This window comes from Callorhinus ursinus, unplaced genomic scaffold (genome assembly GCF_003265705.2).
Source record: "Callorhinus ursinus isolate GAN/ISIS: 27379988/994484 unplaced genomic scaffold, GSC_fseal_2.0 scaffold3, whole genome shotgun sequence".
Taxonomy (NCBI): Eukaryota; Metazoa; Chordata; class Mammalia; order Carnivora; family Otariidae; genus Callorhinus; species Callorhinus ursinus.
The window spans coordinates 58,461,951-58,487,811 of record NW_027397065.1 but is presented as its reverse complement, the minus strand read 5'-3'; the positions used below and the strand labels follow the sequence as shown (position 1 = coordinate 58,487,811).

At 36.2% G+C, this 25,861-nt stretch overlaps 1 protein-coding gene across 1 annotated transcript in view; it reads right to left on the bottom strand.

Annotated features, from left to right (window-relative positions):
* Nucleotides 1–15,641: 15,641 nt before the first annotated feature.
* FGF10 (fibroblast growth factor 10) overlaps nt 15,642–25,861 on the bottom strand; it is an 82,215-nt gene continuing 71,995 nt past the window's right edge. The window contains exons 2-3 of the mRNA XM_025866651.2: nt 22,455–22,558; nt 15,642–18,579 (exon numbers count right to left, since the gene is read on the bottom strand). Of these exons, the coding sequence (XP_025722436.1) occupies nt 18,382–18,579; nt 22,455–22,558 (302 nt within the window). The 3' untranslated portion in view covers nt 15,642–18,381. The remainder of the gene's footprint in view (nt 18,580–22,454; nt 22,559–25,861) is intronic.

Sequence of the window (25,861 nt, the reverse complement as noted above, 5' to 3'; positions counted from 1 at the left end):
AGAATAATTAATTACTGATACCTTTATAAAACTACAAAAATAGGGGCGCCTGGGTGGCTCAGATGGTTAAGTGTCTGCCTTTGGTTCAGGTCATGATCCCAGGGTCCTGGGATCGAGTTCCGCATCAGGCTTCCTGCTCAGTGCAGAGCCTGCTTCTCCCTCTCCCGCTCCCACTGCTTGTGTTCCCTCTCTCGCTGTCTCTCTCTCTCTCTGTCAAATAAATAAATAAAATCTTTAAAAAATAGAATAAAATAAAACTACAAAAATAAATATGAATTAACTGTAGCCAGTTTTTCAATATGGATGAGTCTCAAACCCACATTTGGGAAAAATTTACAAAATACATACAGTTTGGTTTCTTTCATATAAGGTTCAAAAGTAAGTTAAACTAAACAGTAAGTTGCTTAGGAGTACATCCATATGTGATAAAACTTTTAATGAAAAACAAGGCATTGATTATCCCAGCACCGTCTTCCCTTAGTACCCTTCTTCTCCCTTTGATGGTACTATTTATTTGGCTTTCTGCTTCTCCTCTTTCTCTTTACCTAATATCACCTGTTTAAATCTTACCCTGTTTTGAATAGCCAAATTTGAATACCTTTTCTCCACAATCCAGAATTTACTGTCTTTTCTGTAATATATTACAATATTATCACATTATATTTTGTACAAGATTATTTATCTACTTGTCCATGATTCCCTTTATATTGCTACCATCTCAGAGATTGTAAGTCCTTAACTTTTTACAACCTCACAGCCTTTAGTAAAGCACCTAGAATATGTACAGTTACACAATTACACTTGTATAATTGTATATTTTAACTAAAATTCACTTCATTATAAAACCCTTAAGGCCCTATAATGAGGTTAAAGGAAGGAAGAACACTTTGCTCTGTATTCTCAAATTTTAAACCAACGATAAGGAAGAGGATTGTTTTAGGGGCAAAGCTATGAAAATGGAATTAGGAAAAATGGTTCACAGTGCATGTGTGTCTGTGCATGTGTGCACATGTGTGTGCACAGGCAAAAATACTTGAGTTTTTGAAGTAATAAATGTATCTAATTTTCAATATAAAACCATGTAACAATAGAAACATGTTAAAGCCTCTGTTTCCAAACTACTCTCACCACTCAGTAAGTGTACTTTTTAACAAAGCTTTATTTTCAAACTCATTGATGAAATTTTACTTTGGAAAAATAGACTTTATATTTTACTTTGGAGAAATGGACTTTTTATTTTCAACAACTGTATGCCATCTTTCCGTGTCAAGCTGGGTTGCACAGTTACTGTTTTGAACCTTGTGATAAAGCTAAAGCTTGGTCTAGGAAAAGAAGTACTTCTATTATTGTTTGCTTGTGCTTCTATGAGTAAGGTTATCTTTATTCTGAATATTTATGGAAATCTTTTAAAGTCTGTTGTCCAGCTCATCTTGTTAGGGCTAGTTGAATTACAACTGGCTAATATAACCTAATAAATCTGCTTAGTTGGCCACATGTAAAGTCCACTATATGCTAACATGCGGAAAGCAAACAAGTCTGGAGGGTCTCACTGTCTGCCTTGCTCTTTGCTCAAGGTATCTCACCTAGTGAGTGATCACAGCCAAAAGGACTCCAAGGTCAACAGTGTCCATGCATTTGTTGGATTTTATGAAAGTTTAGTTTTTGTTTACTTTTTCACTTAAAATATCTAACAGTTTTTCACGCATCACACAGATAATTTTGTACATTCCACTTTTGAGATCCTATGAATTAATCTGCTGATTGTTAATGCAGCATGAAGAGATGAAGAATTCACAAACTTTTTCACAGTTGATGCATACATACAATTTTCCTCTCCACTATCCCAGGTTGAGGACCGTGGTATTAGATCACAGTGGTCATTTGCTTAGAAAGAAAAAGAAAATTCCAACTGAGTGTGAGTATAAATGTGAAGATACTTGGCCAACCAGACTTTGAGACCATCAAACAACAGTAATTCCCCCAAAGGGATTTTCTTTTCCTGTGTTTCTTCGTTTCTTCTTCTCCTACTTCTTAAATCATAGGCTTTAAAAAAAACTATAAAATTATATTTAGGCTGTAATTCCAACACAGGAGAAGAAATAGCCATATGAAAAGAGGTGAGAGGGAAAACCTCAGAAAAATGAGTGATCAGTCATGGAATTGTGAATTTCATTTTTTTAAATGAATTTTTGTCATTACTCTGAAGCCAGGCTTGAGAAATTTAGGGGTCACGTCAGTTGGTTTTGCATTTCTTGAGCATTTTCTGGAAGCCAGAAGCTGTGCTAGGAGCTTTGTATGCATTGTTTCAGATCTTTATAATAACCTTCCAGGGGAGAATTACAATCCCTATTTTATCATAAGTAAATTTCCTTTAAATTCAGCTAAATGACTAAGTCAAAATTTGAATGCAGGTTATGTCAGATCCAATACCCATATAGTCTCAACTACACTGAGATTGTTCAGGCCAGTTCTTTAATAAACCTGTGAAATAGTTTATGAAAAAATTTGTTGTTACTTTACCTTGGGCATGGAGGGGTTCAATAATGAGATGAGGCAAGACATGATAATGATTTTCATCATTGTACAGTGAATGTACTTTTATACTACTGGAAAGAATGGAAGGTAGTTCTTTCTCAAACTTGGTAAGTTTGGTTTTAGGCTGACCTGCATAACAACACATGTAAAATATTTTCTACAAGTGTTTATTTTTTATTTTCCTGTATCTTTGAAAACTGTTGTTATATGTATGTATACACTATCACATATACTTATTGAATCTGCAATTCTACATACGTGACAACAGATTTGTTGCATATTTCATGATCAATTAAAAAGAAATCTTACAACTTTTCTATGTATTATGGAAAAATCGACATCTGTCCTCCATTTAATTAGGTCCATCCTGATTGTGTTAAATGTGTTCTGGCTCCTGTTAAGAAAATTATCTAAATATATATGAAGGAGGACCTTGTTAAAAATGAATTGTCAGCAAGACACCAGGGAGATTTAAACAAAGAAACTCCAAGTAAACTTAACAAAAAAAAAAAATTATCTCAAACCTGAATGCTCAGACTGAATAATAACCCTTCCCCTTCATTTCTCATGACTGATCCATACAAAAATGCAAATGCAACTTGAAACCACTAGTTTTGGAGCTTCAAGAGTTTGGTTAATTTTTCCTTCCTGTTACTTTTCACTTTGGAACACCTTTTGGCTTCTGGGATCTGACTGGAGCCAGGAGGGGAAATGCCAAAATACTATGGGGAAAGGCTTGTTCTTGGGGTAATTTAGACCTGATTTGAGGAAGCCAACTCCTGCTATAAATTTTATGTTAAAAAAAGTTCTGTCTGTGAAATTTCTAGTGGGCTGAACAGATGCAAGAATTTCAGATAATAACATTTAGATAATAATGTAAAAGTAGAGAAGTGTCAGAATTCATGGAGAGCTTGAGTTTAAGCTTTGGATCCTGACGCTTGGGTTCTCTTCTTTGCTTTGCTGTTAATTCTGTGATTTTTTTCCAAACTTTTTCTCTGAATTCCTACCTTAAAAATACGCAGGAGTAAGATCTCCCTGGGCCCCATCACTAGGGATATACAGGAATCCGAAGGGGTGAAAATTCCTTTTATCATTTATTTGTTAATTTGCCCAACGAATGTTTGCTTGCTAACTATATGCCAGGAGCTAGTCTAAGTTTTGGGGATATAACTGTGAACAAAAGGAATCTGTTCTTATGGACTTTAAATGCCAGTGGAGAATAAACACACAAATATACAACATGTTAGATTGTATTAAGTGCCATGCATAAAAGTGAATCCATGTACAAAAATATTTTATGTAGAATAGTTAGGAATGGCCTTTCTGAAAAGTAACATTTAAGCAGAGGCCTGATTGAAATGAGCGAGTTAGCCATATAGGTACCTTGCACAAAGAGTCCCACAAAGGAGGACCAGCAAGCACAAAGGTCCTGAAGTGCCCTCATGCCTGTGTGTTTGAGAAGCAGTGAGAACAATGTGGTGGAGATGAGTGAGCGTGGAGGAAACGGTAAAAGGCATGTTCAGAGTTTGAGCAAGAAAGAAATTCTCAGTTACTGAGTCTAGATCACAAGGTGGCAAGTGAAAGAAATAGTAACCAGCACATTCATTGAAATAGTGGTTATTTCACCATTTAGATTTAGGAGTACACCTGGAAGGGCTCTGCTACATGAGTTTAGAATATCAGACTGTTCCCTTCACAAATTTGTCAGAACAGTTGGCAGGGATGCAATTACAAAGGAGGAAACCTAAATGCACGAGAAGAGGTAGAAACCTGTTGAAACGAGAGGAGACAATTGATGAAAAGAAAATTCCCCCTAATTAGGCTGTGCATTTTTAACAGTTCAGTCAAAATCCCAAAATGATCCTTCCTATTTCTCTTCTCCTTCCCTACCCCCTCTCTTGCTTTTCCTTGCTTCCAAAAGGTTACATGCTATATGATTTCATTATATCACATTCTTGAAATGACAAAACCACAGAAATAGAAAACAGATTAATGGTTGCCAGATGTTAAGGGCAGGGGGTGAGAAGGAAGTGGGTGTGGCTATAAACAACATTATAAGGGAGGCTTGTGGTAATGAGAATGTCTTATATGTTGACTCTCTTCATCCCAGTATCCTGGTTGTGATATTGTATTACAGTTTTGCAAGATGTTACCATTGGGAGAAATTAGTTCAAAGATTCACAGGCTCTTGCTCTATTATTTTTTACAACTGCATGTGAAATCTTAAGTATCTCAAAATATAAGTTTAAGGGTTTCAAAAATAATGACCACCATGATCCTAAAGGACAGCTCGAGGCACCTGAACTCTGTCACTCACATCACAGTTCCCCCCACATCTTTCCACCACGGGGCAGTCATGGTGCCGTATCTGTATTTCTTAGTGTAGTAAAGCACATGTATCCCTTGGTGCAATAAAGCAACATTGTCAATAATTTAAATTCACTGGTACTCTCCTCAGCAATAAACTGTGATGTGGCCAGTTGAGAGCAGAAAAACCACTCAGATGAAACCTGTTTTCAGAGGAACAAGATGAGTTGATTTGAAAACTCACGTAAAATAAAAAGGGCCATGAAACATTTTGGAACATTTCTGATGAAGAAGGTAAGTAGATTGTTCTCCTTTTTTCCTCTATTATCCGTTTCACCAAATCTTCTCCAACACTTAGTGTAACCAGAATTTCCAATTTTTCCTAATTTGATGGATGTGAAGTGGTTTCTTTATTTTCATAGAAATTTGTAGGAGTTCTTGATATATTCTACATATTAATCTTTCTCAGGGTTATGTGCTGAAAATAACCATTCCCAATCTGAACTTTATTTTTTTTAAGACTTTATTTATTTATTTGAGATAGAGAGAGAGAAAGAGCACACATAAGCAGAGGGAGGGGCAGAGTGAGAAGTAGACTCCCTGCTGATCAGGGAGCCCAATTTGGGGCTCGATCTCAGGATCCCAAGAACATGACCTGAGCTGAAGGTAGACACTTAATGAACTGAGCCACCCAGGCGCCCCCCACCCCATCTGAACTTTATATGAAATAGTTTTATACTGTAAGATCATGTCTTTCTTAACATTTTGTTAAAACTGGCCTGAAACTATCTGGCATTATAAACTCATCACTAAAATTGTATGTTGCAGCTGTAGGATTAACAGAGGAAACCAAGTAGTCAAAAAATAGACCCACACACATATTTGAATTTGGTTTATGAGTAAAATAACTGTATGTCCCAGTTTGCCTGGGACAATTTTTGTTTATGCTTGTTGTCTGAGCATTATTAGTTAGCAATTCCCCCTTTAATTTCGAAAGCTTTTTGGTTTGGATGAAAAAATATATATGTATATATATATATATATGACAAGGGTGGACCTGAAAATAAATAGGGATACCAATTGCTGTCCATATAAAATTTTATCCATATCCTACACTATAACAAATATAAATTTCACATGAATTGAAAATCTAAATATGAAAGAAATCTTCAAAACCTTTAGAAAAAATTATAAGAAAAGCTTTATAACATTAAGATGGGGAAGAATCTCTTGAAAATGACATGAAAACACGAACCATGTTAAAATGAAAAGTTTTTCTTCTGGAGAGCAACTTGACAATATGTGGGAAAGTTCAAAGGTGATAAAACCCTAGAGTCCATCTCTAATTACACACTGAAGAGGCCTTTTGACCTTGGACAGCAAGGGACGTGTATGAGATGTTTCACTGCATCAGTGGTTATAAAAATTTAGAAACAACCTTATATGTGCATTGGTTTGAGGATAGATGAATAAATGAATAATATTATTTTCATAAAATGGAATGCCATTCAGCAGTTAAAACAAATGTACCAAGTTAAAATTTGTATGAAATCACAGAAAAATCTGGGCCTTTTTCTCTCCAAATTGATGGAGTCACCTGTTTCTTGAGTTTTGCATACCAAGACTGCTGAAGACAAATGCAAATTTCATCAAAGATTATTTTTGTGAAAGTAGACAAAGAGGGACGCTATATACTTTTATATTTTAAGGCTTGCTAACAAACTCAGAATTAAAAAAAAAGAACACCCAGTATATACTGTATTGTGTTTTAGCTGCCCAGGAATATCTTAGATATAATAAAGAGTGAGGTTTTTGAAAAAGTTTTTAAGGATACATTTTAGAATTTGGACACTTCCAAAGTTGTTATCCTGCCCTGTGTTAAACTCATACATATTAATACAAATATACTAGTTTATATAATCCTTGAGAACCTCCAGAAAAGAAACATTGCACATATAAGGTGAATTAAATATATTTTATGTTTTCTTGGGTAAAATTGTTATACCGTATGACTATCTCTAAGACTTGTTTTAATCTAAGTTTGTTTTTACATCCAATGCTTTGTGTTCCCTATATCCTATTTCTGACTTGGGTTATTGAAATATTTTCTCGAATCCATTAAACTAATAAATCCCTTAAACTAATATTTACCCTTGTCTCATGGAGGTTTAGGTATCTATCTCCATTGGACTTGAAGAATGTTTCTGCTTTTCATCTTTGGTTTCACTACTGGCCACCACTTTCCCACAGTGTTAAAACTGTATATCAAGAGGCTAGAGGGATATCATTCCTAAAACAAATCACTTGCTCCCTGAAACTTGCAATTTTATGTTAATGTTGAGGCCAGTCCAAGGACTGAGACTCAGGATCTGGACATAAATAGTATCCAAGGTGGAGGGCAGCATGTTCTTTGGTCTGCTCTAATTTTGTTTCTTCATCTCTGAGCTGAACATATGTCTCCTAAATCCCACTTCTTTTTGCTTTTATTCATGCCTCACCAATGGCAAAGTAGTTAATGGGAGAGTGTTAGGGCAGGGATGATGGTGAGAAGGATTTTAGTTGAATGATTAGGAACCTATTTCTGTTTGCTTCATATTTTAATGAGAACCTGGATTTTATTGTCGATACTATGAGTTGCCCTGTTTGAGACTTCTTTGAGTAATTTCTTTGAAAAAGTCTTTCACAGAAATAACCACATTTTATATTCTGTATTTCTTCAGAGGCATCCAGGGTGTGCTCATCAGAATATAAACTGGCAAATACCAGCATGCCACATAACAATGTGGAAGCCCGCTGACTTGTGAGAAGCATTGTACCTCATTTCTTTGACTGGCTTTTGCTATGTGGTAATTGTTAGGGAAACATCTGGTTACTGTCACATATTTGAGTATCCAATCTCATCGCGTGACATTTTGTTCTGTGACATTTAGTTCCCACTTAGGACTTGGAATTGAAAACCTAAAATTAAGTTCCATTTCCAACATAATAATAGGGAATTGTCCTGCATAATGATGTTTGAGGCTCTCTGTAATGGAATTTCAACATAGCACATTGGGGAAAAAATAATAGCAAATTGTTATCAGTGATTTTCCTTACCAAAATACAAATACCTAGAAACTGTTTGGAGGGGCTGATCTGGAACTTTTCTTAGTTTTGAAAATAGTATCCTTTGCTTTCTGGACTCATGGTAAACTGAAATGAACTCTCTTATAGTGAAGTTCATATACTTACACATCTCTCATTTTATCCTGACTTTTTTTTTTTTCCTGTAAGGAAACATTAAGGAATATTCCTTTAAAAATGTCTGAGTATACTTTTCTAACCTTTCGGTTTTCCACAACAGAACTGTATCTATCATAGGTTGTCTGTGCTGGTTCTTTCATAAAATAAAAAAGGAAGGATTTTTAGACAATTGTCATTTTGCCTCTGCATGATTTTGGCACTTAGCTTAGTGCCCATGGGCCTCTAGTTCATATCCTGGAACTATATTGGCAAACCCATTCTTAATTGCTTATGCTGTTGGCACTGTCCCAGCTAGTCCTAAAAATTGCTGCTTTCCTCATCAGTTTGTTCCTAGGAAGTGTTGTATGTGTGTGTCCTTAGGTTTCTCCAGTGGACTTATTAAACTCACATGTTATTTAAGTTAAAAACAGAGGCAACCATCATTCAGAAGAAGGGCTAGTTGTTTTGCTACAGTTTTATCAAATAGTCCCTACCTTAAAAACAAACAAACTATACTTGACAGGAAGTCTTAGAACTAGTTCCAAAGAAACAGACTCTGTGATGGAGATTTGCATGTAGGAAGTTTATGGGGGAGTGCTCTTAGAATGAACACCTGTGAGAGGTGAAGTAAACAGCTCTAGGCAAAGGGAAGAAAAGTTGATCTGAGATGAAGTCACAACAGATGTCTCAGCTGATCCCACAGGGATGACCCGTCAAATAAGGGACGACCCTTATTCCCAACTGAGCAAGGGGACAGGCTTTTATACTTGACATTGAGCTGTCTTTGGATGTTGGCTGCCACAGCAGGGCCCAGGGGAAGCAAGCAACTTGCTTTTAGCACCTAGGGAATGAGTGCTTAGGTCCTGAAAAGGGGATCTGGGCAGGTGTACCACCCATTAAGTATGCAGTATTCCAAAAGCTAACCAATTTGCTTGGAAACAAAGAGGATAGATAGGCATAGTTTCCCTCATTTCCCAATTTATTTGCAAAAGGATTAAACATGTAACAGAAAGCAGGTCGTTACACAGTGGAGATACGAAAAATATTTTGTGTGTTTTTTTGTACCCCCTATTCACTGTGGGTTGGATAGTTACCACTTTCACTTTCTAGGAGAGTGAGGCTTTGTATTAGTTGTGGAAGAAAAGCTGAAATACTGCTAAAACAGTGCTATACTAAAGCATCTATAATTTTACCGGAAACCCTTGTGCTCATGGTGTTTATTCTTCTGAGTGAATATTTTAAAATATCAATCCCTCTTCATTCTCAAACCAAACTTTCCATAGACGATGGCACCTCCATATCTGAAGTAAGAAAGCTATGTTCATGCTTATGTTCTTTTTTATTATCTGTGCCTCCTTCACTCTGATGCCTCAGAAAGCCCATTTTTTTTCAGGTGAGAAGAATATATTTCAAAACCAAAGTACCTCCTCATGAGCTGGTCCAGAGCCCAGGAATCAACAGTGCTGAGAGAAGCATGATTTTAATATACCCTGATGATCTAGTCAATGGTCAGAAAAAGGTTTTCTGGAGAAGAACAAAATAATACATGAATTAAACCTGAAATCTGTGTAGTGACGTAATCTTCCTGAGTAAATATGGAGATTTTGAAAGCGACCCAGTCATTATTTTAGCACATTAGGAAATGTTTTATAAATATTAACAATTGACCAATGAGAGGGGAGAAATTCAACATGTATTGAGCACTTATTCCTTGCCAATCATTATACAAAACAGTTAACAAATGTGAATATTCAATCCTTACCAGTGTTCCAAATGTTAGGAATTATTATTCAAGTTTTTTGTTCATTCATTTTTATCTTAAATGGGATAACTTTTGTGAGTTCACAAAAGTGAACTGCCAGAGAGTGGAAGAGCTAGGATTAAAAATGATCTCTCTTGGGGCGCCTGGGTGGCTCAGTTAGTTAAGTATCTGCCTTCAGCTCAGGTCATGATCCCAGGGTCCTGGGATCGAGCCCCGCATCTGGCTCCCTGCTCAGCGGGGAGACTGCTTCTCCATCTCCCACTCCCCTGCTTGTGCTCATTCTCTCTCTGTCTCTCTCTGTCTGTCAAAATAAATAAATGAAAATCAATTTAAAAAAATGATCTCTCTCTGATTCAAAAGTGTATGCTATTCTTCTCAAAAAAACATCCATTAAGAGAGATGTGTCACTAAAGGAAACACCTTCATTATCCTTTGAAGTACATTGAAACAAAACAAAACATTGGGCTGTAAATGGTGTGGTCCTCATTTCTTTCTTTCTTTCTTGGCAAAGTGTCCATATAATGGAGGGAAAAGTGATTTTGGAATCAGGAGACCTGCATTTGTTACCTCACACTGAGCTCTGGTAAAGAAACTGAACTTCAGTCTTAATCAATTATAAAGTTAGGGTATGAAAGCAGAATGAGAGAGCTCAACCTTTCAGCTAATTTACTGCATTTGATACAAGACACAAATCTTGAACAAGGTTTCCCGTGATGGGGCTACGTTGTATCCTGGAACCAAACTGTGATATTGTGAATGTTGAGTGCCCCTGTGGTTTTGTGCAGCACTGACTTAGCATTGGGTTATCCTGGAGTCATTTTTTTCCATAGCAGATGTCTGTTTTGATGCTGGCTTCTTGCTTATTTGATTGCTAGATGTACATAAGAAGATGGAAGTTCAGATGGTAAATGATCAAAGGAGGAGGAATAAACAAATTAGGAGAAACGGTTTGGCAAATGTGACTATATTTACAGAAGATCCTTGTAGTTTTTGGGTACATAACACAAACATTTCCTTGTTTTATACATTGTTGGTTCCGGATGGATTTATTAAGGTTTTTGGAGAAGGGGGAACCCTTATTAGCTACCCATTTTATGGTTGCATCACTGTAGGATCATAGGCACCAATTCAGTGATATATTTGGACTCAAAAGCTAATTGTGTAATTCTACTGGGAAAATTAAGACTGCAAAGATGGAAGCTAGGATTGTAAATCAGTGTGAGCACAGGTACCTATCTCTGGTGTAACCTGCTATGGATGGGGTGGAATAGAAAGTGACTTGCATCAAATCATGCCCTTGAAAGGAGGTGGGAACTGAGAACATTTGGTTTCTAAGATGAAGAATATTATTAATATAAATATGGTCTAATGTTCTCCAAAGTGGGCAATATTCATTAGATGTATAAATTTTAATATATTAGCCAATTCCATTATTTTATAGTCCTGTCTCTTTTATAGTCTAATTATAAATATTTCACATAAAATAATTGGGATGTTAATTCCTAAAATTGTCATAAGTTATCAGGAATTAATGGGGGCTACCATATGTAGATTTGTATTTGTATGTCTAACTTGATTGTTTTTTGTTGTTCCTTTAGTAAACAAGGAAGGTCAAGATTTAAAAATAACAGAACTCCTGAAAGTATGTCTGTTCTTCACTAAGTTTTCTGGCTTACATCAGTTTCATCTAACTAGCATGTTGAGACTTTGGTCAAGTGTCGTTTTTGGAATCTTATCATATTTGGGGCCATTGAGCAAACTACAAAATTTAGGGGGAAAGTATGACATTGTGGGGATACTCCAAAAATCTATGGGTTAAGTAAAGATTTACTGAGCAAAACCGTACATTAAACTGTGCAGTGACATGGATTAGGAGTTGGTTAAGGTTGTTTGATATGAAGGTTGGTGTCAAACAGTTCTGTGTATTCACATGAAAGCATTATGATTCCAGATGTGTCATATATCCTCCTAACTGTGAATTCTGTGGGTCTTATGTGTTACAGACTCTGTACTAGTTTCCCAGGGCTATCATAATAAAGTATCACAAACTGGGTGGATTTAAGAATTTCATAGTCTCACTGTACAGAAGGCTAGAAGTCTGAAATGAAGGTATTGGCAGGGTTGGTTTCTTCTGAGGGCTGTGAGTAAAGAGCTTTTGGTGGTTTGCCGGTGATCATTGGTGTTGCTTGGCTTGTAGATTCCTCACCCCTATCTCTGTCTTTGTGTTCATATGGTGTTCTCTCTGTGTGCATGTCTGTGTCCAAGTTTCTGATTTTTACCAGGACACAAGCCATGCTAGATTAGGGGTCCACTCTAGTTTGAATTGGTCTTAACTAATTACATCTGCAAATATTTCTAACCATAGAGAGAAATAGAAATGAAAAAAATAAATAAAACCAGAAAGGTGAAAATAACAATTCCAGGCACCCAATACTAGAGGCCTCCAACAGTCTCTACTAACATTACTATGGCATCTTTACTTGTTTGAAGCAGCTGAAGGCGGGTATGGGTCTAAATAAAGTCTCTTTTCTTGTGAGTTTAATAAGAAAATAGATTTCACATAGCTATTTAATATCACCTGGAGTTAAGAATGGGGATGTTGCAGTTGATATGTGGTGATTTGCCTATTTCTGAGGAGATTTTAGAGGACGGAATGCAGAACTTTCCAAGGGTAAGATGAAAAGGAAAATTGTCCAACCTGACTTTAAAAATAGTATTAAAAATACTATTAAATTTCATTTGTTTCCTGCATGAGGGTAAGCTTGCATCATAAAATGCATTTTATACTTAATATCAATTTATCAGGAAAACAAGTTATTGTTTGTAACTTATTCGCAATGTCATTTTTCAGTGTTTTTCTTTTGTTAGTTGGAAAGCTCCCTAAAAATCAGATTTTTTTCTTATATTGGTTTTACAGATATTGGCTTAAATACTATTAGTGTCTGAACGTATTGATCATGTCACTGAAAAAAATGGGTATGGAAAAGTCTGGTGGTTAAATACCAGATGTTAAAATATTTTTTTTGTTGTTGTTGAATTGAATTGATAAGCGACCTCTAACCTGAAAACCATAAAAAACAGTCTTTTTTTAAATTTATGATACCTATGAAACACTGATTTTAATTTACTGCTCCTTGAAAGACCTGGGAATATTTGCATTGTCAGCAGCTTAAATTGAGCACAGAAATGATAACTAATTTAGAAAATTGTAAGATTATTTAGTCATTTACAATGTGTATAAGGTAATTAAAAACAAACTTTAGGAGGGTTAAGACCTCACTGTAGTTGGTTATTCTACAGCTGGGGTCACTGCCTAAGTTGTACGAAGGCATATGTTCAATTTACAGTTGTAATGAGGAACATGGGATGTTTTGATTCTTCATTTGCTGTGCTCATCTCTAGAGGATGCAATTGCCTATATTAAAAAATGAACATAGGCTCTTTTGTGGAGGATAATAAAAATGTGTAAGATAATACATGCCACATGCATATATGGTTGACATATGGCTGTTGTCTTTGGGTATAGAATTGTTGCCCTTAGCTGATACCGTGCAGCAGCCACATGGAAATATTCATTATTAGCCACTTAGGAATGAGACCAATTCCTTTGATCTCATTAGTTTGATCATGATTATTCCATTTTAACTAATACATGGCGTTTGTAAAGGTGTTTTCAGTAGATTATTCACTTGCAAGGGCATTTTGTGTTTTATTCTAATCAGCGAAAGAGAAATGCATGTTACAAAGTTTTCTTTTGTCTCATTGTGAATGTATACAAGACATAGTAAAAGACATAAAGCGGGTTTTTTTCTTTTTCTTTCTTTTTTATTCTACATTTAAAAAAATGAATGGCATTTGAGTTGCAGATTTTGTCTACATGTTGATATACTTGAAAATACTGGTACATACTTTTGAGGTAAAGAAATACTTTTGATGTCGTTATGGTATAGGTTGATATTTAGCAGTATTACCTTTTGATTTAGTGAAAACTTGCATTCATCTCGATTATTATTCCATAAAGTTTGCAGAATTATAGTGATCCTGGCTACATTCAGAGCCCTTCTCTTGGCTTTAAAACAAAACAAAACAAAACAAAACAAATACAATCTTTCCCTTATAAAAAATACATAAAAGAAAAACATCTTGAGATGTCTCTGACTTGAACAAATTAGCTGAAGGCTAATTAGAATTAGCGAAAAATGTAAGAGTAGACGATATGTGTTTTGAAAAAGGGTATATGTTTAAGTCAGTGGTCTTATTTATTTTTATTTATTTTTTATTATTATGTTATGTTGATCACCATACATGACATCATTAGTTTTTGATGTAGTGTTCCATGATTCATGGTTTGCGTATAACACCCAGTGCTCCATGCAGCGGTCTCATTTAAATAGATGTAACTAAGAACCATATTTGTTTTTGATCTGTCCAGCACTGCCCTTCCTTGGTACACTGTTCTTCATTTCTTCAAGTGTGTGGGCTGTCAAAATCTGTACCTTGTAGCTCTGTGGTCATGTGACTGAAACCTGGCCAATCCCAATGTCCTTATGGCTTGTCAGCCTGTTTGCTCTAGAGGTTGGGATGCTATCCACTCCTGGCCAATAACAGTCACACCTAGGATGTTTCCATCTGGGGATCTTGAGAAAAAGAGGTTTTGGGTTTTTAGAGTTGTAAAGATGTAAATCGGTGGCAAGCAGGGGCCTAGCAAATAAAGCCAGTCAGGTAAGAAGAAATGAGTGCTGGGAGGAGGCAGAGTTTAGTTGCTTCATGTCCCAGTTCTGGTGGAATTCAGACCTGCCCATTTCTTTCCAGTATCCTTAAAAGTTACTCCCCTTTTTTTCTTAACTGCTTTGCTTAAGTTGCAAAAGTCCTGTCGAGTGAAATATATAAGAATTCTTAATCAACATGGTATTTGCATTAAGTGGGTTACTTCTTTTTTTTTTTAAGATTTTATTTATTTTTTGACAGAGAGAGAGAGAGGGAACACAAGCAGGGGGAGTGGGAGAGGAAGAAGCAGGCTTCCCGCGGAGCAGGGAGCCCGATGCCGGGCTCAATGCAAGGCTCGATCCCAAGACCCTGGGATCATGACCTGAGCCGAAGGCAGACGCTTAACAACTGAGCCACCCAGGCAACCCTTAAATGGGTTACTTCTAATGCACCACGTATTGTAAGTATTTCTTGGTTTCCTAAGATATGTTTATTTAAACAAAGTTTGGACCAGCTACAGCCTTCACTGATAAGGAAAAGGTAAATTTTATTTTTGCTGAATAATCATAAATCCTGAATTAACAACATCCAAATTATTGGAATTTTGCAGCATTAATACTGATCAATTTGGATAGTGTCCAAAACCTTGCTTGGGCCCTGGACCCAGTTTGCATAACTATATACTTTTCTCTCTCTAATTCTCAAATCAAATTCATTGGCCTACTCTCTCCTCTTGAAATCAGAGTTTGCAGCCTCCTGGCTTTCCTCCAAAAGTCTTTCATTGTTTCACAAGCCATCCTTGTTTTCAATTCATCCTTCTTTATCCACTGTGTAAACTAGGTGGACCTGAAAACTTAGGAAACATCTAAAGCATTTGGTTGTTTAATTAGAGTAAGGGTAGCTGACTCACACATGTAAAACATTAAAGAAAACTTACAAATGTTTGAGTGATTTTTTTTTTCTTTTGTTGTTGTTTGGGACTGTGGAGTATTTAACCACATCCTGCCATGCAAGAGCACTTGAGCTTCTTTTTTTTTATTACCAGGTGTAGTTATGTATAGGCTAATAAAACAAACAAGGACAATATTTTTATTTTCTTTTCCCAGCATTTTTATTGATTTATTTAAATGTAACATACTATACACTGTTCAGCCTTTTGGGAGGTAGGAGGAGGGAGGGATTCTATATCTTTATGAGGAGTCTCCTCAGAACCAACACTCAGATGGACACACATTTGTGGCTGACACACCTTGACATCATGGCCAGGGGCCACACTTCCCGCAGAGGTTGAGCTCCCAAAATCATCATGATTTTTTTTTTTTTTTTAACATACAATATTCAGGGCTGGAAGTGCCTTTTCTTCAGTAGCACAATCCAGCTGCAAAGGGGACCAGAATTCTATTTCAATATCAAGCAAGATGCCGTTTTTAAATGCAGGAGAATCTCCTTTCTCCTTACCAGACTGTTTTTGTCCTTATCTGTGTGTGTGTGTGTGTGTGTGTGTGTGTGTGTGTGTGTGTGCGCGGTGTTGGGGTGTGGGTGGGGGTGAGGGAGATGTTTTCTATTTTTGGCTTCTGCAAGCTTTGATATATTTTGCTAGAAGCTGTTTTAGTGTTTGGAGTCTGATAATGATGCCTGTTTACACATAGTCTCCTTGGTAATCTAAATGGCTATGTGAAATACGAATCCAGTTTGTGCCCTGTTTGCTGTTCATGCAGTCATCTAATCCTATATTTGTCTCACCAACATTTAATTTTGGTTTTGGGTGGTCTGTGTTCGTGTGTCAGGTGCAATTATTATTTTAAAATAAAAGAACAAAGATAATCTAGTTCTGATAGCAATACATTACATTATAGGTCTCAGACTCAGTTACCAATTACATTTTCACATGCAGATTCCAACCACAAAAATTAAACATTTTTAGAATCTGATTTGTTAAGAAGCAAGTTGGAAGCCAAGTGCCATCAAATGCAACTTTAGCCATAAGCCAAAACTCTCTGCCTCAAATGTGTATCTTTTGAAATCCCAACTTTTTTAAGGAATGAAAAAAAAATAAGATCTTTTATGGGATGACTTTATGGGAAAGTTTCTTAATAAACCTAATTCTTAAATAACAGATTAACTGGAAGTGCTGGTTAAGCATTGACACAATTAAGTTATAAGAGAGGATCACAAAACACCAGCCTTTGTTAAACTTTAGTAAAAAGACACATTTAGTGACTCTTTCCCTTGTACCAAAATACTGTGTCCGAACAATAAAAATAAACAGACCTTTTTGAAATAAGAAATATGAAGATAAAACTGCAGCATCAATATAATCTTATAGTTATCACTTAAAGTATTTAAAACAAATAGTATTTTTCTACACTTTTTAAAAAAAAATCACTACAGACACTGCAAATAAGGCTTATGTATTTATTTACTGGAATACAATGTGATGATGACTGGTATACTCTTATGTATTGTTTTCTATACCTGCTCTAACAAAATGAATTTTGATATGGTTACATGATGGAATCTTCCAAAGCTCTTTAAATCAACAGAAAATAAGTTTTATTTGGTTTTGTAAAGACTAGATCATACAGCTCGAACAGGTTTCAGTATATGGTTACACATATACAAGGATATATTTGCTCAGTTTAAGCCCCTGGGAGAGTTACACTTCAAATTCCTTGATAATTCCTTTGGGGGAAATGCACTCTGTGGGACTTATAGAGGGTTCTTACATATGCAGACAGCCTCTTCATCACTTACTACCGTGACACACGGCAAAAAATCGTTGGTAAATAATGAGGCTGGGCTACTAAAATTTAACAATTTTCCTTCTTTTAGTATATTCTTAGAGCCCCATTGGTGTTTGAAAGAGAAGAATTTGGCCTTCTGGTCTATTTTTTTATGAAAGGAAGCCTTAGGAGTGATCGATGTTTTTAAACGATGGCAGATATCTCTCATCAAGCCATGCCACAACACTGTCATATTTATTGTGGATGGTTCTTATTGCAGGAGTGATATTAAGTTAACTCATAGCACATGGGGCTCTCACCCTGCTTCCCTATCTCCTCTCCTATTCTTGAAGTGTTTGCCAAGTTTTAAAAACACTTTGTCATGAACATGCATGTGGTGTGCTGAAGAAAAAGAAAAGGTAAATCAGAGGGCAGCTGCTGAGGATACTCTTTAAAACCCCAAAAGATATTTAACATCCTATTAAATAAATAACTTAGAACGAAATAGAAAGGGATGAAGGCAGAATGCACAAGCATACCGTACTATTTGTTTTGTTAGAACAGTTTAACACTAACATGTTTACATTTTTAAATTCTTATCCAACTCTTCCATGATGCCACGCCCAAAGCGCCTTTGGTTGTGCATATGATGTGACCCAAGTGCTTTCCAGTAAATGCTTGCGTGTCTTACTGCTCATTGAATCATTAGGCTTGCATGAGCAATGAAAGTCTTTGATATGAGTTCGTATTCCATAAATAACTTTCCTGAAGATCCAACAGATTGTTCCATGTCCTTTAAGTTCTAGCTCAGAGGTTTAAAAACAAGAACAGAAACAAAAACTTCTCCAAAAACCCGGCCACAATGTTGTTTGCTTAGGAATAACTTCCATCCCATGTAACTCTGCCTATATCTTGATTATAAGGCATGACACAGAACTAATTAAAAGAACATCATATGTCAGCAGTGAGTACAAAACCTTCAAAGACTTCTTTTCGTTCAAGCAAGCAGACATCTGACATCTGCGGTGTGTCTCTGCCTTTTGAGCTACTGTCTTCATGAAGAATACCAACTAGTCCTGGCAAAAGAACCTTTGGTTCTCCTGCATCCACAAACCTTGCCTTCCTCTATGAGTGTACCACCATTGGAAGAAAATGAGCTGAGGTGTTTTTTCTTCGTGTTTTCTGTCCTCTCCGGGGAGCTCCTTTTCCATTCAATGCCACGTACATTTGCCTCCCATTGTGTTGCCAGTTGAAGGATGCGTACGTATTGTATCCATTTTCCTCTATCCTCTCCTTCAGCTTACAGTCATTGTTAAATTCTTTCTGCAAGGGGAAAATAAGATCTTTTATTCTGGTGATGATGATACTTACTTCCATTTGACACACACCATCCAGAGAATTTCAGTTCAAGAGTTTTGTTTGCTGTTGCGATTTGTACATAAGTTGTGCACAAAATGCACAATAGTGTCAACAATAGAAGAGTAGAACTCACAACCACAAAACAGGTTCTGTGTTTGAAGGCTCATGATTCACTTTAATTGATCATCATAACCACATGTTAGGGCCCTTTTAAAAAGCTGGTGTGTTTTGAATATGACATGGCTTAAGTGCCTAGAATGATTGTCAAGAAGCAAAGATTCCACTATCAGTATTTGTGATGAGTCAATGATAAAGAATAATGTTATAATCCTTTTTTTTTTTTTTTCAGAGTAATGACCAGGGGTCTCATGGGGAAAATAGAATTACAGAAAAAACTTGGGCTTACCAAGTTTGCAAACTTTACCTATAAATCTATAATAAATACACCCACATTGGTAAGAAAGCAGATCTTATAACAAAATCATAATCGTTGTAGATAACCAAGAGGCCAGGGAGGGGTGGGGGGGATGTTTTTCTTTTTTACAAATACTAGATTTCTCTATTTTGGTAGATAATATACAATTTTCCATAACTTGGAATTTTAATAGATTTACTCTGAGGTCTAGAAATGATTGAAAACTAGGACATGGAATGCCTTGCTTTGTGAATTACCATATCAAAGAAATTACAAACATGGTGACTATCACTGCCTTTATTGTATAAACCTGAGACTTTGATCCTGGGAAATTCCACTCTATAGCCATAGTCCTTTGGCTTTGTTTCAAGTGGCCATGTGTTTTAAGGGGATTTTTGGGACAAGAATTGATGTTTCCTTCATTCCATAAATCCACTTTCTCTGGAGTTACTGATGGAGAGTAACCACTAACTCAAAACTCTGGCTTTAGAAATGTCCCTCCAGGGGCGCCTGGGTGGCTCAGTCCTTAAGCATCTGCCTTCGGCTCAGGTCATGATCTCAGGATCCTGGGATCGAGCCCCGCATCGGGCTCCCTGCTCCGCGGGAAGCCCGCTTCTCCCTCTCCCACTCCCCCTGCTTGTGTTCCCTCTCTCGCTGTGTCTCTCTCTGTCAAATAAATAAAATCTTAAAAAAAAAAAAAGAAATGTCCCTCTTCTCTTATATCCACACTAAAGCAGATAAGAAGCTAAGGAATACAGGATTTTGTTCTTCTGGTTCTATGTTTTCCAATCCAAACCAAGAGTATTGTAGGGATTTTTTAGTTGGCCTCTCCCGGGCAGTTTTTCTCACCTTGGGATTTAAAAATTTTTTTTTTACTAAATTCTCAATTCCTGAATGTGTGTATATTTAAGTATTTGGGTTTCTGTGAACTAGATCATCATTTCGAACATTATCAGAACCATCACAAACATAGTTTGTCTAAAACTATATGGCTTCAAACAGAGATGATTTTTTTATGTGAATAATCATATTCATTCTAATAAAGGGGATGCAGTTTAGAGACTGTGGGAGGATTGGGGTTATTTGAGATGATTTTATATTTGCAACAGAGCTGTGTATAGAAAAGTAGCAGCAGATACTTATTTTTCCTCTCCAAAATAAATTTATAGAGTAATGTCTCTTTTTTAAAAAAAAATTTTGTTTATTTGAGAGAGAGACAGAACACATGTGCGGAAGTCTCAAGCAGACTTCCATTGAGTGCAGAGCCTGATGCCAGGCTCGAACTCATTACCCTGAGATTATGACCTGGCTTGAAACCAGGAGTCATTTGCTCAATTGACTGAACCACCCATGTGCCCCTAAAACAATGTCTTCAAGTGAGGTATACCTGCAGCAGATTCCTAATCTCAGGTGTTTTTTTAGTATTTATACCTTAACTCAAATGTATCAGAATCTCTGGAGGAGGGACCTAGGAATCTATGGGTTTACAGCATTTAGGCGAGTCATACTTATGAAAGTCAAAAAAAAGAAAAGAAAAGAAAAGAAAAGGTCTTGGGGCTATGATCTGGATGGATCTGAGTGCTGAGGGTATAGTGTGGGATAAGGCAGCCCCTGTCCAATTTAAGCTCACAATTTATTGGGGGAAGACAGTCAACAATAAACACATGAGAGAATTTCTGATAAATCTCATTGCAGATAACTAAAAGGGGGTGCTATGATAGAAAGCAATGGGCATCTACTTTAGATACAGAAATGATGAAACAGTGAAACTATTCATACATCTTAGAGTTTAGTAAGAAGCATAGGCACAGTATGCAAGTTGTCTTGGGATAGAAGAAAAAGGTTATTAAATATTTTTATGACACTGTTCATTTAAGAATTCTCCATTTCTCTGACATCACCTTTTTAAAGAGATATACTTTATCAATTAAAAGTTATTTCAATCTTTTACTGCAATTAAAATTGTTTACCTTTTTTTCTCTCAATTTAAATTCGTGTTGATCTGACTTTACTTTAAAGCTTTAGTTTTGACTAAGTGTATTAGTATCTCTGCAAAGAATATAAACCTGGTCCTCTTACCCAATGATTCTGATAATAGTAGATTAAGGAGGGATTCAAGCATGTTCATTCAAGAAAATAATTTAAAAATGCCTCAAAAGTGATTATGCTGTGAACCCCTGAATGGTACCACTTTTTAAAATGACCCATCATTGGGGCACCTGGGTGGCTCAGTCGTTAAGCGTCTGCCTTCCGCTCAGCACATGATCCCAGGGTCCTGGGATCAAGCCCCACGTCGGGCTCCCTGCTCGGCGGGAAGCCTGCTTCTCCCTCTCCCTCTCCCCCTGCTTGTGTTCCCTCTCTCGCTGTCTCTCTCTCTCTGTCAAATAAATAAAATCTTTAAAAAATAATAATAATAAAATGGCCCATTTCTCTTCTGGGCTTATGAGCAGAGCTGCACATAATGGAAAATTTTAAAATTCCTTTAAGCACCTCCCTCCCCCTGCCATGCAAAAGGCAGTTACCCCGGACAAAGGGACTAGCCCACAGTGTGCATGCCCAACTCCCCAGTTATGAGTGGACCTGATACAAATGAAATACAAGACTATTCTATAATCAGACCAGTGGTTCTTAAGTTGGGTTATCAAAGTGTTGCATCAGGAACACCTGCAACCGTGTTAGAAATGCAAATTCTTAGATCTTATCACAACTTTAATGTATCAAAAAATCTTTCCCAGTGATTGTGATCAAGTTTGGGAGCTGCCGGCTCTGGGCAGGCAGTGCAATTGTCCTTATGCTAATCAACAAAATAGGTTATTTACACATTTTGAAGTGATATTCCTTAATCCTTGCTATGAAACTCAGAGATGTATGTACCCAAAGCATTGGCTGGATACCAGCTGCATCAATGAACTAATGACTGTTGTCTAGGTAAATAAAATTATGGAGTTGATTGAAGGCACACACAAATGGTGAATTTTTTAATCTGCCTCCCCATCTCATATTTTAACAGAATACAAAATACCAAGCCCCTGTTTTATCTTCCACTCTAAAACATACACAGTGTATGGTTTCCTACGCAATTTAAGATCTTTGTTTTCAATGATTCTTCTCCAAGTTGTCTGCAGCACCCGTGCCAATCTGACCAGATGCTTCCGTGAGAGTCTGACCCGTTAACAGTTCAGAGCACTGACTGATGAAAGCCAGCAACAGCCTGTGTGGTAGACTGATGGGTGAACAACAGAGGAAATTACACAGTTGCAAGAGCTGCTTTGCCAGCTCTTGAAACTCTGGTGACCAGCCCACCGTGGCTCTATTTACTAGCAATAGAATGATAACAAAGCTCTTCAGTGTCTGAGGGAAACAGTCCAAAACCCTGGTAATGATTTACTGCAGCAGACTTGGAAAACTAAAGCAGAATACTTACTGAGCCATAGAGTTTCCCCTTCTTGTTCATGGCTAAATAATAGTTGCTGTTAATGGCTTTGACGGCAACAACTCCGATTTCCACTGAAGTTATCTCTAGGATACCTAAAACATACAATAATAAAAAAAAAGCGCTAAATTTAAAGGGTCACATATATTTAGGTGAAAGAAAGAGAAAATCAGAACTATTGAGTTTTAATTTCTGATCATTCTAAAATTAGTAGATTTTTAAAAACTGGGGGCATCTGGGTGGCTCAGTCAGTTAAGCAAATGGCTCTTGATTTCAGCTCATGTCATGACCTCAGGGTGGTGAGATTGAGACCCGTGTCAGGCTCCACGCTCAGCGGGGAGTCTGTTTGAGATTCTCTTTCTCCTTCTCCCTCTGCCCCTTCCCCACCTACTCTCTCTCTCTCTGTCTCTCAAATAAATCAATCTTTAAAAAAAATTAAAATTAAAAAAATTAAAAATTGGAAAAAAAATCTCTTTCGATGTGCCTAAAAACCCAGCAACTATATTGAAACAAGTAGTAAGTCTTTAAAAGAATTCCCTTATATTTTACTCTGAGCATATAAAGAAAAATATTGTTTTAATTAAAATGCTTCCTTTGCTAACTCTGCATTTTCAACCCCATAAATATTGAAACAACTCTATCTTAGCCTAGATTTCACAAAAACTTATCAGAGCACACATCTGTACTATGGTATTAAATTAAATCCATAGCATATGTCAATAATATGTCAGATTTGCCTCAATCTGTAAAAACAGTGGTAAACTATTTCTCCTTTGTAGGACACTTAGATAAACTAAATCTCTTGGCTACATTTAACTGATAAATTCAGTTTTGGAAAATGTGTTGACATTCTGTGTTAAAGAAAGTCTAATCCCAATATCCGCATTATCTTTAAAATAGCAAAATCACTACTCTGGGATGGGAGAATATCCAGTATCCGTCAGTATTTTTAAAAGCTTTTTTTTTTCCCTAGAAAGAATGGATAACTGAGGGAATTTGTAACTGATAGACAAGAGAACTTTTTCCCTAATACACATGTTTTGTTGGTGCATCTAAAGGTAATTTTTTTTGAAAGGTCTGTAGGTAACTATAGGGAAAGCATTCGATATTTTACCTTGCCTTCGAGGTACAAACAAATACATCCACTTATTGGCATATTTAAAAATACTTTCTTGTATTTTATTTCTTTAATTCTTACAACAGTCCTCTAAGAAGGTATTGCTATTCTTACTTACAGATGAAAAACAGAGGATATGAGATTATATAACTCACACATAAGATGCTAAAGTGACAGAGACCAGTTATGATGGATCCAACACCTAAGCTTCTGGCTTTCAGATTGTTGTGCTCTCCAACTCTATTTACCTCTCTGTCATATCTCCCCACCCTTTCCCATTCTCCCAAGGGAATCCTGTTGGAAAACCATATGACAAAATGACTCATCAGGATAATAGTCTTTAATAGGCATGCCACAGAGGAAAATGACTAAGTATCAGGGAAGGGATTCTAATGTACTGTATGTCACAAGCAGAAGATACAGAGCAAGGCAGGAGGTTGAAATCTTGGGCAAAATATTTAGGCCGGTATTTACTTTGCCTAAGAAACAAGCACTGTCCATAAATTGCAAGTTGTTCCCTATGTATGCTTTTATAACCAAATATTGTTAGAATGAAAAGATTGAAGGATGATTTTAGCAAAGAATAAAGCAGGATTTTTGAAGGTGACAAAAAGAAAAACATGATACAAATGTTACTAAATCCTTGACCAACCATTTCTGAGAGTGCATTGCACATGGTATATTTAGCTTGGAAACCCCTGGATTTTTCTGCTTTGCCCAAAACAGGAACTCAATATTCAAAGAATTCATCAATCGATTAACCATTTTCCCACTTTGCAACCAGTTAAGACTAGTGTGAAAAAGTTCACTATGCTTCAAAATAGAAAGTGGGAAGACCTAGATGACAAGATTTTTTCAAATTCTGAAAAGAATTTTTTGTGTATGTCAGTAAAGTATAATCTGATAATTTTGTGGTAATGAACAATGACTGTCTTTATTATAAACATCTGTTAATGTGAAAGTAACTTTCTGAGGGGCTCAAGTGTAGTGGACTTGTCCATTTTTTTTTTTTTTTATGAAGAACCTCTTCAGTGTTCTTTGTTCTTTGGTAAGGATGATTAAGTTTGCTTATAAAAGTATTTTTTGAAAAAGAGAACCAGAATTTTACTTGATGGTTGTTGGACTAATAACTTAGCATTCTGTATTTGTATATTTTGATGCAAAATTAAATGCCAATTGAAGGATGACCTCCTAAGGGAAAGTAAGTGAAAGGCATACAGATTTCTCTGTATTTCTTACAATTTTTGTGAATCTACAATTATCTCAAAAGTTATAAAGTACTGTTTTGTTATTTCAAGAAACTAACACCTGAAAATTGTATCATTAATGAAAGGGAACATAAATTATATTTCTTAATCATGTAAATCAGATATTTTCTAAATTTGAAGACATATTCTTGTGGTGAAATTATATTACTTACATTAAGTTTTAACCACATCAGTTTTGATGTCTCTTAAAAGATGAATATGCCAGGTGGTATTCTAAATCTATTTAAGAGCTTTTGGACAGTTTAATTTAAGACCTATGGGGAGAAGGGTACTCTTTTAGGAAATGGGAACATAAAGCCAAGTAAGTTATGGCTTTCTGTGAGCAAAATCTATGCTGTATTGGAAATAAAGACAAATATGCAGAGAATTACAATAAAACATATTAAGTGATAGTAAGAGCTAAGATAGAAGACAAAAGACGCAAAAATAAAAGTAGTCCATATTGGCTGGGGCTCCAAGGCAGACTTACTATCTGGAGATGAGACTTGAATTGGGTTTTGAAGGTTGAATAAGCATCCAGGGGAAAGGTGGGAACACATGAACAAAAGCATTAAGGTGAAACAGTGTGGTGTTTTCAGAAAATCATGTTTGACTTACCAACTAGAGAAGAAGAAACAAGGCAGGAAGTCATGAGAAGAGAGGTTAGGGAGTTAAGTAAGACTCAGGGTATCAACCATCTTGTGTGGACTCTAAGAATTTTGGCAAATAGGAAGTATTTTATCTAAAACTATGTAACTTTAAAAAACATGTTAGAAAAGTCCAATATTTGGCAAATTTATTTAAGTAAATAATAGCAATCTGTAAAGTTTATTTTCAATTATATTTGAAATCCTATATAATAAAGTTTGATTATTGACATTACAAGTGATTACAACATAAATCAGCTCCTGTCAATGGGCACATTCTACCTAAGAATGCATCATCACCATAGTAATGGGGAGGATTTTGCAAACTGATGAAATCCAAATGGAAATAACCTAGAAGTCACAATTTTCATGTAAATCATCTTTTCT